The sequence below is a fragment of the Neovison vison genome, chromosome 13 (assembly GCF_020171115.1).
Source record: "Neovison vison isolate M4711 chromosome 13, ASM_NN_V1, whole genome shotgun sequence".
Classification (NCBI taxonomy): domain Eukaryota; kingdom Metazoa; phylum Chordata; class Mammalia; order Carnivora; family Mustelidae; genus Neogale; species Neogale vison.
The window spans coordinates 34,161,866-34,179,256 of record NC_058103.1 but is presented as its reverse complement, the minus strand read 5'-3'; the positions used below and the strand labels follow the sequence as shown (position 1 = coordinate 34,179,256).

General features: G+C 33.2%; 1 protein-coding gene across 12 annotated transcripts in view; it reads left to right on the top strand.

The window, feature by feature from the left end:
- The window catches only part of GPHN (gephyrin), a 641,743-nt gene that overhangs the window by 452,772 nt on the left and 171,580 nt on the right, over positions 1–17,391 (top strand). For 6 of the 12 annotated variants that reach the window (XM_044231062.1, XM_044231066.1, XM_044231068.1 and 3 more), the window contains one exon: positions 2,332–2,388. The exons of 4 other annotated variants lie outside the window; for them this stretch is intronic. In XM_044231062.1, coding sequence (XP_044086997.1) covers positions 2,332–2,388 — 57 coding nt within the window. Of the gene's footprint in view, positions 1–2,331; positions 2,389–4,614; positions 4,687–11,345; positions 11,388–17,391 lie in introns of all 12 variants that reach the window. 2 more of the 12 variants (XM_044231069.1, XM_044231070.1) reach the window with 2 other exon arrangements.

The window sequence follows — 17,391 nt, the reverse complement described above, 5'->3', positions numbered from 1 at the left end:
TCTACTGAAGTTACTTTTCTCTAGTTTTCATATTTAATTTATGAGACAAATCTTTTTTGAATTCTTTCTGAAGTTTTTCAGTATTAGCTATTATACCTGGTTCAGGGACCACAAAAAAATCACGTAGCAATTGAAATACAGCCACTTCTGGTTTTGATAACAACCACATGGTTTTCTAAAGTTGTTTCTTATGACAGTTTCAAATTTACAAAGTCAGATTTATATACAGAAAATTGATGTCAAGCATTGGACAGATGAGCTTTCTGTTCCCAACATCTTTGTTTAAGTTGGTATTATTTTAAAAAATAATAAAAATAAATTGTTATTATAGTCTATTTTTCACATTTAGAGTTAATGGGTGACTCTTACAACTCATTAAGTTTCTGTATTTGCACTTGCATTTGGAACTGAAATGGTTCAGTGAAAAAATTTTCCCATAAATAAATAAAATAACATTAAATATCCTCCACTGATGAGAGACAGATAAACACACAAGACAGAGACACATATACATATACATCTTATAAGCATCAATTTTTTTTCCAGCCCATTTATTTCCAGGCCTCTAGAGGGAATACAACTATAAACTGGAAGTCAGGAACTGTGGATGTTTTTCCTAGATTTGTCATTAACAAATAACCTTGAAGAAGATACCTCATGTTGCTGGAATTTGTGTAATTTTAACTCTTCTGGAAATAAAAGACAATGTAGTAAATGGTGTTCACTTGTTAACAATTCTGAAAATCTTCAGTTTCTAAAAGTTCTCAGAAAGGAGCATGAGACCTTAGACTATATTTTTAATAGGAAATTACCTACTTTATCTTTATAATCAAGATATTGTGAGTCTCCACTTAAAATGGGAAATTGTTTTGATATAAAGATGTTCTCTAAGATCAAAGAAAATAGCACAAGAGAAAGAGTAGATATTGTAAGTTCACTGCCCATTCAGAAGCCCTCTCTTATAGTGTTGCTATTGTAATTAGTATTAGACTAAGAAGTATTGACTAAGAAGAATAAGAATTGGTAATTATCTCTTGGGTATAACATTTAGCTAGTGCTGAAGAATTAATAAAAACTTTATCAAGTAAAACCAAAAGTTGACATAATTCTTTTATACCATGATGCTTTTTTTTTTCAAAATAAAAATTCAGTTTTCTCTGTATTATTCCTAAGCAATCTCCATATGCTATCAGAGAGATCCTAAAAGGGCTAAGACAATCTATACCCTGTCTCTATGTAATTTTGTAGCATGGTCAGGTTTCTTATTTGTCCTGAGGATTTTAACACTTGGAACCTGGCATCACATTATCACATTGATGCTTCCTCTACTGTCTTAAAAAAAAAAAAAAAAAAAAACACCAGAACCATCACAGGTAACTTGACCTATGTTGGTCTGAATGGAAACCATCATTTTTCATGTGTAGGACCCATGGCATAAAAGTCCTTGGTCTGAAGCTTCCTCATCCTTCTTCCCTAACTTTTTTGTTTGTCTTCCTCTCTAACCAAGTATTAGTTCTTATTATAGCTCTATGAAAAAGCAAAAAAAAAAAAAAAGAAGAAGAAAAATATTCTAATTTGTATCTCATCTAATAAAACACTTTGTATTGAGACTCTTCTGTTTCTCTTTTACATAGTGATGTCAAACCAGTTTTTTAAATAGTAGTTCCACTATTACTTTCCCCTATCTTACCCAAGAGGAAAGTTCAACTGAAATAAAAGAAAGTTTTGAGGGAGTGAATGTATTTAACATTGGTCTGGCATTAAAATTTTCTGGTTGGGCAGCACAATTGTTTAATTGGGAATCTCAGTGACAGCTGAACAACCTCAGTGCTTGGGTCAACAAGCAGAGGAGCTTCACTCTGTCACCTTTCAAGAATGATGCTTGTTAAAACCGATCTTTTCTCTAAGAGAACACGCATGTTTTAGTCATACCATTGATGTTTTCTGATATTACAACAGAATAGACACTTTAACACTTAAAGAGACAATGTTCTCTGCATAGATATATTTGTAATTCTTTGTTCTTTGTAAACCAAACGCAAATGTAACAATATTCCAGATACTGCTACATCAGAAGTCCCCAAGATAACCAAAAGTAAGTCCCCATTTCCTAATCTCAGGAATAATGCTATAATAAAGACAATTCTAGTGACCAGCCTATTTGCAGAGCATGTCATATAGCCTCTGGGTTAGTTAACTCCTTGCCTTCCTAAGAGATTCTTCAAAGAGTCAAATGATGTTTTTGCATGTTTTACTTACTAATGTATAGAAAAATTTTTAAGTTCACTTTTTCTTTATTCTGTCTTTTTTACCCATCTTCCCTCATTGTAGCAAATTAGACGGCCGGATGAAAGCAAAGGAGTTGCTAGTAGAGTTGGATCCCTCAAAGTAAATATGTTTCTAACATTTTTTGGCAAGATTTCGTCTATAGCCTACACTTCTTCCTTTTTGGAGGGTGGTGGGAGGAAGGGGGCTTTTTCCATTTTTCACCATCCCATTTTTTTATTTTAATATTTTTATTGGCTGTTGGGTCATATTTTTTTGTTGTTGTTTGTTTCAGCTACACATAGAGCAACCAGCTGAAGGCAAGATGCCAAATAACTAGCTTTGAATGGCACCACAAATAAGAGAAAGGGCAATTGTCTCATTACAGGTGCCTATAATTTGGGGTTCTAGAGTAAACCGTTCCTCTGACTGATGTCACTGACTATGTGTTAAGTTCCTGTTACACGGAGAACTAATATTTATTTTCAGAATATTATCTCCCCTTTTTGATTTTTTTATAAAAAGTAACTAAATGTTATGTTAGTGTCATTACCATTTGTAGTTCACTGCAGAAAAAATAATTACTATGAGTTAGTAACATGTATTTTATATACATATATACACATATAGATGTGTGTGTATACATATATAAAATCTTAAGAATTAGAAAAAGAATTTTATATGATGCTGGTATAATGGGCTCACATATAGCTAATAGTATTTGAACACTTTTAATCTCCTTTGATTTGTTTTTTCTTTTAAGTTAAAAAATTGATATAACAGTCAATGGAAACCAACATATATCGAAATGTTTGCCCATTTGTGTATGTCATCTGCTAATACACAACTTAAGGATTTCTGATATGATGGTCCCATTTGCTAGTTGTTAAATATCTATTTGGCCAATATATCTTGGGAACTTGATACTCTAACATTCAATGACTATGAAAAGGTAAGCCAGTCATCACCCTTTAGAAACAAAGATATAACCATTGGTCACTTTTAATGCTGCCACCATAAATGCAAGTTAGAAAATTTGCTGAATTTTAAAAATATGCTGAAGAATTTCCCCCCAGATTAACTACTACTTATATCTCAATCCCATTTTTCCTAACAGCAATAGTAACTGTTAATCAAAATGACAGTTTACTGCATTGGGATATCCCAAAATTCATTAACTACCTTGAGGGCTATTATTAAGTCAATTCAAAATTTTATACACCTCCTATTTATTTCCATTTAACAATTTATGCTGCACTAATTTTTGCACTCCTTCCTCTCCTTGCCTCTTCTGCCTTCTTAATTTTACTTTTTTGTTGTTGTTTATTTATTTGTGTGTGTGCACGCACATGAGTGCACATGGATGAAGGTGTGTTTGTATGTTTGTGTCCTTTATTCCAGACAAGCCATCTTCTCTGTTCTCTAACGCTGCTGTATACTGGGTAGCGTTTTTGTTTTGTTTTTAATGTTTTTTCACTAAGAATAATGAGAGGGGATGGGAAGTGTTGATTATATGCCTCTTTCAAAATCAAGGCAAGTTAAAATGATTCAGTCAGAAAAATATAAGTTCATGTATCCCCGTGACATCAGTAGCATTCCTCACTGTCTACTTGTGAGGTATCATATTTTACCTTTGTCTTTAAGGGAACATAAGTCCATTATTGTTTGGAGTATGGATTATGAGCCAAATTCAAATGAAAAAGTGAAGTGTGAGATAACTTTTTAGAAATTATTGATAGTGAAATAAAGATAAAATGGCATCCATAAGTACAGCACCATCTGCTATAAACGATTGTGTATGCAAGTGTGCATGTGTTCAATTATCTTTAAGTTCAGCTTTTGGCTGTATAGAGCTTTAACTTAAAATTGTATGTTTATTATTTTTAAGTATATATATGTGCATATATATATATACATACACATGTATATGTATAAGATCAAAGAAAGATACATGTTAGGGTTCAATCAGTTTAATATGGTCTCAGCTTTAAATCAAAAAGTGTGTTTGGGTAAAGCAAATCTCATAATTTCTAAATATTTTTACTCCATAATGTACCAAATAGAAAATTTTAAAGTGAATCTCGAGGAGATTATAAAGGTAGTTATAGTATTTATTTTCTCCAACACTTTGGGGAGAAAAGATGCTATAATTAAAATAAAAGTTGGCTTCCTAGTCACAGGTTTATTGAGCATGGATTCTTGTGTTACACAAAGATCTTTGATGTTTTGAAATGTTTGCAAAGGCAGTGAGAAATGTATAATGCTATGATCTTATTTTTAAAAGGAAAAAAGAAAATGGAAAAGAGAACAAGTTGCTTTTTCAATTCATTTTTTGATGTTTACATGTAGCTCCATCGAAAGCTGGAGGAGCTCAGAGATCACCTAGAAGGCAATGTGAAAGGATACTCTCTCAGAGTAAATGTACGATTTCACTCGGTGATTTTTTTTTTTCCTAAACTTCTGCTGACTGGTAATTCCAAATCTGATTGGTTTGTCCTCTCATCTCCATCTTTTTTACTTTCTGTCTCTTTTCTCCCTCTCTTTTCTTTCCTAGCTGTAGCTTCATGCTCACATTTATGAAATAAAGATTAAATTGGCAGGAAAGAGGACACTTAAGCCACACTAGCATTGCAGTTGATTTAATAACTTTATGGCTCCAGTACAAAATAAAAATTTTCTTTTCAAAATCTGTGTTTCTTACACAATTGTCGAATTTTCCGAGAATGTTTTCATGGGACTTCACTTGGAGCTTTTCCATTGACCGTGTCTTCTGCCCCTTGTTGGATTTGTCAGCAAGATTATAAATTATTGGCTGGATCCAAGTGATAGAGCCTTGATGATTCAATTGCATTTGTCAAGGAAAATGATCAGTGTTAGAGTATTATCATAGATAATCTAGCAAATAGACACATTTTTCTGAGTTAATAGACTTTTCTTAACTCAAACTCTTTGGGAATAGCTATAAGATTCTTTTGTTTAAAAAAATTAGGCAGTAAGCATCTTCAATGTCATATAACATCGTATAAATACTTGAGATAAAGGCTAATTTACCCAAGACAACACTTTGAAGGAGAACAATACCTTATAGCCACTCAATACTGTACATGTGTCAGATAGGCAATACTAACAATTATATTTTTTGTGACCTATAGAGCTCAGACTCAGAATAGTTCGTCCTTCTCCTGAATATATCTTTTCAAGAGAAATGGAAATAAAATCTCTAAAATGGTAAATGGTATAAATATTGCAGAAGAAAAGCAAAATTATTACAGTAAATAATTTCTCACTCTGTTTAGCTCTGACATCCCATTCTTGGGGCTTTTTAAAAGTTTCTATCAATCCTAGCCTGGATTTACTTCTCCCAAGATTATTGCCATATTTAATTCATATTGCTATAATAGTTTTGTTTTAAAGAGTAGAATAAACAATAATAGTAATACATTAATTCTCTGGTTTCTCAGCTTAATTATGTTCTGTACATAGTTACTTATATCTCCATATTAAACTTCTGATTACTCAAGTCCAAAGCTGTTTTTATAGTATTAATCATTAAATTCTGATTGCAGTTAATGCAAGTGTCTTGCTTTTCTGTTTTCTTGTGACCCAGTCCTTCTTTTCTCTGAATATTCTTACAGAATTTCAAAGATCAACCATAATCACTCCCAGAATTATTCCACTATCTTAAAAAGATTATATGAATTTTATGATTAAATCAGTCTAAACATACCTGAATATTATTCTAGAAAGCCCTAAAGAGATTCTGACAATATTAGTAAATGTATTTCATGTCATACTCTCTGTAACCAACCATGAGAAGTGATGGTGTTTTTTTTTTTTCCCTATCAAACCAAAACTGGAAAGTTAAGACTTCTTAAGGTCTATATGGAAGGGATTTATGTTAGATTAGGATTAAAAGTTTTGTGCTTCAAAGATTAAATTATATACATGCCACTTTTCAATTTCTTTTTTTAACACCTGTACTGCATGGTACAATATGTAATAAGTAGTAAGCCCAATGTCTTCATCTTTTGTTTCATTTGCTGGGTAACACTTTGTTCTGATTATCTTTTTTTCTAAAAAGATTGAATATTAGATAAATCATTCTAAGATTCCCTTTAACTAGAAATGTATGGGGAGGAAAACTATCAAAAGGCAAATTGTATCTTTGGTAGAGAGTTCAGCTTAAAGGAGATGCATATCAAATATTTATCTGAGTGTTCAGTTTCTCCCTTTCCTTTTAATTCCCATTATCCCAGAATGCCTTAAAATAACCCTTTCATGTTAACAGCTTTTGCTTAGAAGCAGAATAAAGTTATTCTCAGTTCCTTAAGCTATATAAACAGATTTTGTTTCTAAAATGAGATGAATTGGCATATAAATGAAAAATTTATTGTAGGCATCTATATACAAGAGTAAGTATGTGAGTGTCTTTTAATTCACTGAAACATTTCTAAATAGTTCAATAAGATGAAATATTAAAAACCATGTTTGCACTTAAGTGTTTTATTTAATAGTTGGAAAATGAGACATCATTCAAATGTCTGGGATAAGGATTTAATTAAATCATTAATTCTTCAATCGGTATCATCTATATGATATATTACTCTTTAGAGAGAAAAGAATCCTGCATCCTTAATTATTACTGATAATCAGTGATATAAAGTAGAATATTCTAAGATATAACTTTTGGAACAAGCAGAGTTTGCCTAATTTAATGACTTCAAAAGTTACTACAAATCCTTGGACTAATAATGTGTTGAGAATAAGGACTAGAAAATAACACCACATAAAGGAAAAAAATATCCTTACATTTAAGAAGGTGTGAGATAGATTTTTTTAAAAAAAAAAACATTTCCACAATGGAATATTACTCAGCCATCAAATAGAATAAAATCTTACCCTTTACATCGACCTGGATGGAACTGGAGGGTATTATGCTGAGTGAAATAAGTCAATAAGAGGATAACAATTATATGGTTTCACTCATATTTAGAATGTAAGAAATAGTGCAGAGGATCATAGGAGGAGGGAAGGAAAACTGAATGGGAAGAAATCATAGAGGGAGACAAACCATGGCAGACTCTTAATTGTAGGAAACAAAATTAGGGTTGCTGGAGGAGCGGCGGGTGGGGGGATGAGGTAACTGGGTGACAGCCATTAAGGAGGACAGGTGATGTAATGAGCACTGAGTATTATATGCAACTGATGAATTACTGAACTCTACATCCGAAATTAATGATGTACTATATGTTGGCCAATTGAATTTAAATTGAAAAAAAGAAAAAATAATCAAATACATGAATCTAGTCAGAAGAATATTAAAAGTTAGGCTTGAGATTGAAAAACGTGTAAACATTTGAATTGAAAAGCATAATACAAACTAATACCTTATTTAGATAATATAAATCAAGGTAAGTTTACAAAGTTGAAGCTAATTAAAGAGTGATGGGGCCCTGGAAAGTTTGAGTGTTGAAATATTCAGAGAAAAAGAACATAAATGCTCATGAAATAAAGACAAGTAGAAAGAAAAGAAAGGAGAGGAGTAAAAATGCCACAAAGCCACAAATTTTATGTTTTCATTTAGTCTATGTAGTGTGATAGTAAATTTCTATTCAGCTGTAAACATATACAAATATATTTTGAGTAACCAAATATGTTAATTTTTTAAAGGCTTTGACAAAGAATAAAAGGGAAGATGACTTATGAAAACAGACTATTGACACAAGCAAACTAGGAATTAGACAGTGAAGTAAAAGGAATGTGATAGTTTTAAGTACTTGCTATGATAACATAAAATAAAGGATGTGTTATTTGAAGTAGAAAAAGTTAAGGGAAGAGTTATCACTTAAAATATGTTTTTAATAAGTTTAAGAAAAATATCTGAGTCAAGTCAGAAAGTCATGTGTTTTAAAGAATGATTTTTAAATGTTTAACAATTTTCTGAACGCTGAAATAAGACTAATATGAAATGAGATCAATATAAATAATGGATTAGATAGTTGTGATTTTATAGATTTTTTTAAGATCAGCATTTTCATTGCAGTCTTAGTTCTGAACAATTGTTCTTATATTTCTGATGAAGTGTTTTGGGACTTTTTTTTGCTTTTTTATATTCATCAAATTAATCCTATAACTCTGGGTTCAGCAAACTAAATCTCCTGGGCCAAATCCTGTTTCTCTTTTGTGGGCCACAAGCTAGGAATGATTTTTGCATTTTTAAATGATGGGAGTAACCAAAAGAATGTCATTTCACAGCACGTAAAAAGCACATGAAATTCAAATTTCAGTGTTCAAAAATAAAGTTTTATTGAAACACAGCCACATTCATTCATTTGCATATAATCTATGGTTGCTTTTGTGCTACAAAAGTAAAGATGAGCAGTTACAGTAAAGACCATATGGCACGCAAAGCCAGAAATGTTTACTATCTGACTATTTACAGAAAAAGTTTGCTGAGACCTGCTGTAACAAGCTAGTGTGTCAAAATGACAGTAACAGAGAAGTGATTACAATAGAGACTCTGTAAAATTATCTTCATTTTAGAGCTTGAGGAAAAGAAAGCTGCTGATTTTAGGTGGATGGTTTCAGATTATTCTGCCTGGAAGCTTATGTCTAAAAGAGTTAATACCCTGAAATCTTCTATCTTTACATTTTTAGTCATCTGTTTGCCATTGTTTTATCATACACACACACACACAAAGTAAACCCACCATGGGATTAACATTAAACCCCTCAAATATAGAACTGTCATATAGATAAACTATAGATTATAAATTACTCTTTGTTGAGGAGCACCCCTAAAGAGATTTAGGGTAAAAAGATAAATTCCAATCTTGTTCTCTCAAACTTTTAAAAAATGGATTTTAAGAGTATTTTTGCTGCACACCACATTTTTCTGTTTATTGCTTTAATATATCTTATTAAAGATAAGACCTCCTTTTGATTTTTTCATACGTAACTGCACCAAGAAATCATTCCGTCTAAAGGAAATTTTGTACAACTGGCAAAGACACCCTGACAGGATAAACCAATATGTCTTATCTTAACAGCACTTGAATATCTAGAAGGCATCTGCATTGAATCAGTCAACCCTGACTAAAGTAAGGAAGAACAGCAAATAAGCATTCAGTAGTTTTTAAATAAGTAAACATCAGTTTGTCTATATACTCTACTTTCTCAGGCAATTTTTAGAGTCTTTTGTAGATTATTTGAGCTTCCTAATAAGTCTTCCTTATGTGATGTTTTGGCACTTGCCCATATTAATAATATGCATTTGTTTACTCTTTAATTTACAATAATTGTGTATCATCCTGAGTGTCTTGGTAGATGATGTATTATAAATATGACCAGACTACAGTAATGATGAAGATGACAGTAAATCAACTTTAGTATTATCTGTTTGGAAAACAGGCTAATTTTGCTACCTTTCACTTTGTTAGAATTTGCTTAACTTGCATGTTAATACAATTCTGAGATTTCACTTCTACCAAATAATAAAAATCTGTTTTTAGAACAGAAAAAAGATCTCATCTAATACTTATAAAATCTCCTTTAGTAGCTAAGACATCACAGAAGTGGAAATGACACACACTGTGAGATGTTTAATGCTTATTGAAGAATTGCCATTGTCAGAATTGACTTTAATACAAAATAAGGTACTAATAAAAGATCTCCTTGGCAAGTAAATTTCCCTAATAACAGGAAATGGAGAAGTGCTGAGGGAAAAAAGATAAGACTCAAACTGTTTTGAAAGATAAAGTTTTTCAGTTTTATGGATATACAGAGACAGAACAAACGTGCATAGCAAAGTTTTCTTAGAATTAACACCTTGCTGAAGAAAATTAGATGTGTATATAGTTGGAAAAAATTTTTAATTTCTTATATGTATAGAATTTACCATATTTTAGGAAATACCTCAAAGTAACCTATTAAGTAGCAGTGATAACATTTTATCACAGATCTTTGTGATAGTAAATATAAAACCTTCTCAACATTATTTCACACAGTTCAATGTTTTAAATATAGGAGAAAAAGAGTTTGTATATTCATTTATTCATTAAACACTTACTGAGCACCTACAACAGTTTGCTGTGCTTAGTGGTAGAAATACAATTGAACAAATCAGATAATAAGGGCATTTCTGATTCCTCCACTGTGCCATCTTCTATATCTTCATTTCCCCCACCCTACCTTTGCATTTTGTAACTTCATAAAGAATTTGTAACTAGAGAATGCATACTTAAAAATTTAACTCACCTGGTATTATTAACAACCTAATGAAAGAAGAGGCCAGAGAATTGAACATGGCATTGTGACAATCTATAAAGTAATAATAGGAGAGAAAATTATCAATTCAAAGCATGAAGATTAAACATTTTTTTGAGTATAAAACAGCTGTTTTAAAAAAATCAGTAAAGCATTCTGATAAAAGATTGACTTGGACAAGAGTTTTGTGTTTCAATTTTTGCCTCTTATGGTGTTTTTATTGATATATACATTAATGTATCACATATACATACATGTGCATATATGAGTATGTATATGTATGTGTATACACACACACACACACACATATGAAGATTCAGTAGTACTGTGAATGGAGTAATAGGAACAGGACATCAGAATCAGAACACTGAGCTGGCTTTGGTGCCCTCTCTAAAAAGCGAAGATGAAGATGTACAGTAGAGCTCTCATCTTATAAATAACCTCACATGTAGTTTTCTAGTGTTCCTAAACCAATGAAGATCAGTGTAATACTACAGGAGAAAAATGATTAGTGTTCTAATTTCCGATTAACCTTAATGAGCATCTCCTCAGCAAGATCATACCAGATCTGATCAGAGGGAGTCATCTCTGTCATGGATTTTTTTTTTTTTTTTAGCTAAGTATTTTTTTTTTTAATCACAAGGTTCTCCTCCAATATCTTGAACCTTGAGATTTCCAAACTCAGGTGTCTGCTTATAAGGCTGTCTTGTTATCTGGCAAATTTGTTGGTGATGGAGCCATCTAATCTTCTGAGACCCTTACTATGCTACCATTTCCTCTTTAACAGTGTTTTCTTTTCCCCACTGCAAAACCAGGCTCGGCTTCCCTCGTGCTCATCTACCTATAGTGTATCTGAGGTATAATTTGCACGTGTTATCTTATATGGTCAACAACTTGCTCGCCCTCACCATTTTTCTTATTTTATTTTCCTTTTGCCTTAATTTATTTTGCCTTGCACTTTGCACTTGGCTGAAAGGGATAAGGGTACCAAAGGGGGAAAGTTAGCAGTTTCAGAAGGAATTTTCTATGTTTTTATACTGTACTGTTTTCTGAGTAACTTTGGAGGGAGAGGGTAGTCACTGTATCATGTTGAAATGGTTAAAGTCTAAATAGCCAACTTGATTGTTACCACCACTTTAATTCCATAAAAATTCCTTTGAGCCAGGTAATTTGTCATTAAATATTGGCTAAAGACAAAGATTCTGGTTTATAGGCCTGTATAGGTCTCTCTGGTAGCTGAAGATGTACAATGAATTAGTGACAGTCTTGTCCCATTAACTATAGATACAGCATCCCAAATTGGCTATTAAATGAAAAGTTAATATGATTCCCCTGTTTTTATGTAGAAGGGAAGACTCATTCCTTTTTAGAAAACTGATTAGGTCACTTGGGAAAATAGTTTTCTTAAGTGATACTCGTATTTGTATAAGGTTCTTGTAGTCTGGAAGATTAATTTTATAATCACTCATGAGATTCATGTTCTTTTGACAAACTATTTTATATGACATTTGAACTATGTTTTTTGCCTTTTTAAGGGCCTAATTTCTTACTCTTACTGTGTAAAACCATAGCATATCTGTTTCTGTTTTTGTGAAACAGATTCATTGAAATATTAACAGATTTTGAATATACTTTAAATCTACTTTCCAAAGCATGGGGGCACTGTTGAGTAACTAAGAGAGAGTATTTGTGCCTCAAAATACGGCTATAAATAAAAGTAATATCCTGTGAATTTTAAGATTCTAATTTTTTCCAGACAAAATATATTTCTACACATATTTAGTATTGTTAACTTCATTCTGATTGCAGAAATATCTCAAAAATGTCATGGCACTATCTAAAGTACCAGGTAGTGTATGCAGAACCACAGACAGGATAACATCTTTTGACTTTAGAAGGAATAGCTTGATCAAACCACTGGCTTCACAAGGTTGAATGAATTGAATAAAGAGTTTTACAGCCATCTTCTTTAATTTTTTCCTTTGCAAGTTACAGCTGTTTTAGATTTTTTTTTCTCTTAAACTTGATTTTGTAGAGAATTAATTTCTTCTTGAAATACATATCTGTTGGGAAAAGAAAGTAATGAAAAGCAAATAAATGACTTGCGATATCAGCAGACTTTTAAGAGACAAGGTTAATATCATCTCATCACCACATTTTCCATAGGTCTTTTCTTAATTCCCCAGAATTATGATTCCTAGTGTAAAAAATATATAACCCATTTCTTTCTGACACTTCATCCAGGCAATTCTCCATTTTCCATGAGAGTGTATAAGAAGTCTACCATTGGCATCATCTTCAATCACAGTCTACAGCATCCATCAGGGTATTAACTTTCTCTGTGACAGCATGTATGCAGGAGGGTTCTCAGGTTGGAATGTGGAACTGGCTTCTGGGGGGATGGGATTGTGTATGCTGTAGCATTTGCTCCATAGCATTCAGCTCTTAAATGAACTCTGGCTTTATCTGGATTTGTTACTTTTCATTGTGACACTTTAGCTTTCTTTATTTGTTATAAAATGTGTTTCTCTTTTTGTCATTTGTGGTAGGGTTTTTATATTCCCAATGACACATCTCTGTGGACTTCATAAGTGGTATTTATGTTTAATTTATGATGCTATAAAGACCAATAAGACCATGAAGAATGGCTTAGGGAATCTAATATTCATGATAACACTTCAGGCAGAATAACTTTCCATAATTTTTTCTACTTCATCTTAAATTGGTGAACAATTGTTTTGTAAAATTTTAGACAATGAGTCTTAATAATTAGAATTTCAATAAATGTCCTGATATTTCAGTTTTTCATATGGAAGCCTCTTGATGGGATTGTTGCTTAGCTGTATTTTTTATTTTATAGCATCAGTGGAGGTAGCCAAACTTTCCATGACTCAATCTCTTCTTCCCTAACATTTATACCATCTTCACTGACCTTAGTACTAAAGGAATAATTCTCCGGTACCCAATGTAGCACGCTGGCTTTATCAATTTCATGTCACTTTCTTCTGTATCATTCATAAGACCGAAAAATAAGCCATGTTCAAAAATGAGTCTAACCGTGAGTTATTCAAGAACAAGATAATTTCTAACCTTACCTGACTGATACTACTCAGCAAATATTACTCCATGTAGTTGATTGCCCCTTTGTAAAAATTACTTCTTTTACTATATGATAAGCTCTGTGTTTGACATCTCATTGATCTTATTTCAATTAGTCTTCACACAAGCTGTTTAGAGAAGATATTAGGGTCATCCTGATTTTATAAACCAGGAAACTGATCTCAAAGAGGTTAGATATCTTGTCTTATGTCATAAAGTTTCCAAATGAGTGTCAGAAAATTGTTTTTTTCTTAAATACCATGCTTTCTGCTGTTCAGGAGTTATTAAAAGTCGTCAGCTCTGCATGGCATGCAATAATAGCCCAGTATTTTCACAGTATATATTTACCTGGTTCAGGCTGATGATATAGTTTTTGGTTTTATCTTATGAGAGGATTTAGATGTACCTCTAGGATACAAAGCTTTAATGCAGGAAATACTACAAAGACCTTCCTCTTGTAATTTATTATTCTTATTTTTCTTATATTTGGTCATTCAATAAGTATATATTGAATACCTACTATTTCTTCTTTAAATGTAATCATAATCTTCTGGCTGTGTCTTGACCTTTGGAACTGGCTTCACATTTAGAATGCATAGAATACCGTGAATGTAATGAGGTCAATGTCACAGGTTCTACATGATTGTTCATCCCCTCAAATAAAAAGAAAGAAATCACCTTTCAGATTCCCAACTAATCTCAGTTTTGCTCCAGCATTGTTCCACCAGTGTTCATTTTTTAAGATCGTTTGAAAAAATTGCTTCAGAATTCACTTAGTTTAGACAAAAGCCAGAATTAGTATGATCCCCTTGTAGAGATAGTGCTCTTTGACTTATTTGAAAAGCTGAAATATATACTAGATATAAATCTTTTATGATTTGTAACAGTAAAAAAAAAATTGAAGACTTTAAAACCTTATCTTTAATGTCTTAGATTTCTCAGTAGCAAGGCTGATTTAGATAATTCAAAATTTTGAAGGTAAATTGATTTTTACTATTGTGTGGACAGATACCAAGATTTGATTTAATTTTTTTAAGATTTTATTTATTTATTTTGAGAGAGAGAGAGCGAGAACAAGCAGGGGGGAGGGGCAGAGGAAGAGGGAGAACCAGGCTCCCTACTGAGTGGAGACCCTCTTGAAGGACTTTATCCCAAGACCCTGGGATCATGACCTGAGCCAAAGGCAGATGCTTAACTGAGTCACCCAGGTGCCCCAATTTTATTTTTATTTTAATGCTTTAAAACTTTTAGCTACCTAAAGAAACACTGGCATTTTTAAGTTGTAGCATGCAAAACAGTTGCCCTTTGAAACCAGCACACTTTTAAAACACTATTTCTGATCTAAACAAACCTTGGCTCACTGAAAGTTTGGGCCTTCTGCAAATGTAAACTTCAGTTGAATTGCAGATATCATATCTACATAGTCAAGGGTGGAGGGAAAGCTGGAAGGGAAGGAAGAAAACTGGATTTTAAATACTGTAACATTTCCTCCTTAAAAAGGGGGGGGGAGACATTTTTGAACCATCAACAGGACTATAAACTTCTCCATTGGAAGAAACTAATAAAATAAAATAAAGATTCTACACTGTGAAATGATCATCTCAGATTTTCTACTTCATAAAATCTCACTTAGAAAAACTATTAATAATCGATTTATATTTATTTCAGTGTAGTTTTCTGTGGTGTTCCACTCTTTCCTGTCACTCTTATGTTTACTATTTTCATTCTGTTTGTATATAATACTTGGGAATTTGGAGATAATGTGAAGAAATCTGTTAGAATTGAAATCTTTTAATACACTACAACTTCTGCTCACCAAAGTTTCATAACTCCTACCTCACTTTTGAATTTTTAAAAAGTAATCAGAGTGGAGAGAGGGGCAAGATGGCAGAGAAGTAGGAGACCCTGTTTCAACTAGTCCCCTAAAGTAAGCTAAATATCTACCAGAACACTCTGAACACCCAGGAAATCAGCCTGAAATATAAGATTATATACCTCTGGATCTCTCCAGGGGCAGAAGACATCAGTGGAAAGGTAAGCAGAGTAGGAACGCTTGGACTGATATCAGAGGATAATCAGAAGGGGGAAGGAGCCACCAGAAGCAACCCATTGGAAAGTAATACCCCAATATGGAAGTGCCCTGTGGTTGGGGACCAGCATTAACTTGGTGTCTGGTTAAAAGCACTCAAAAAGAGCAAAAGATTTTAAGGTGCAACTGGTGGAATCAGATACCAAGACCCATGATACTGGCAAAAAAACAGACACACAGACCAGTGGAACAGAGTAGAGAGCCAAGATATGGGCCCACAACTCTATGATAAATAATCCTTGACAAGCAAGAAAAAATATACAATGGAAAAAAGCCAGTCTCTTCAATAAATCGTGCTGGGAAAATTGGACAGCTATGTATAGAAGAATGAAACTTGACCATTCTTTTACACCATACACAAAGATAAATGCAAAATGGTTAAAAGACCTCAATGTGAGGCAGGAATCTATCAAAATCTTAAAGAAGAACATAGGCAGCAACCTCTTTCAAGACATGTCTCCAAAGGCAAAGGAAACAAAAGCAAAAATGAACTTTGGGGACTTCATCAAGATAAAACGCTTCTGCACAGCAAAGGATACAATCAACAAAACAAAAAGGTAACCCACAGAATGGGAGAAGATATTCACAAATGACACTACAGACAAAGGGCTAATATCCAAGATCTATAAAGAACTACTCAAACTCAATGCTCAAAAAACAGATAATCATGTCAAAAAATGGGCAGAAGACATGAACAAACACTTCTCCAAAGAAGACATACAAATGGCTAACAGACACATGAAAAAAAATTTCATCATCATTAGCCATCAGTGAAATTGAAATAAAAAAACACTTTGAGATACCACCTTACACCAGTTAGAATGGCCAAATATAACAAGACAGTAAACAACAAGTGTTGGAGAGGATGTGGAGAAAGGGGAAACCCTCTTACACTGTTGGTGGGAATGCAAGTTGGTGCAGCCACTTTGGAAAACAGCGTGGAGATTCCTTAAGAAATTGAAAACAGAGCTACCCTATGACCCTGCGATTGACTACTGGGTATTTACCCCTAAGATACAGATGTAGTGAAAAGAAGGGCCATCTCTACCCCAGTGTTCAGAGCAGCAGTGGCCACAATCGCCAAACTGTGGAAAGAGCCAAGATGCCCTTCAACAGACAAATTGATAAAGATATGGTCCTATATACGATGGAATATTATGCTTCTATCAGAAAAGATGAATACCCAACTTTTGTATCAAAATGGATAGGACTGGAGAAGATTATGCTGAGTAAAATAAGTCAAACAGAGAGAATCAATTATCATATGGTTTCACTTACTTGTGGACCATAAGGAATAACATGGAGAACATTAGGAGAAGGAAAGGAAAAGTGAATTGGGGGAAATTGGAGGGGGAGATGAACCATGAGAGACTGTGGACTCTGAGAAACAAACGGGGTTTTGGAGCAAGGGGATGGGTGGGGTGGGGTTAGGTGAACCTGGTAGTGGGTATTAAGTAGGGCACCTATTGCATGGATCACTGGGTGTGGTGCATAAACAATGAATCTTGGAACACTGAAAAACTTAAAAAGAAAATAAAGATGGTTTAAGAATTTTTTAAAAAGTAATTAGAGGGATGCCTGGGTGGCTCAGTTGGTTGGACGACTGCCTTCGGCTCAGGGCGTGATCGTGGAGTCCCGGGATCGAGTCCCACATCAGACTCCCAGCTCCATGG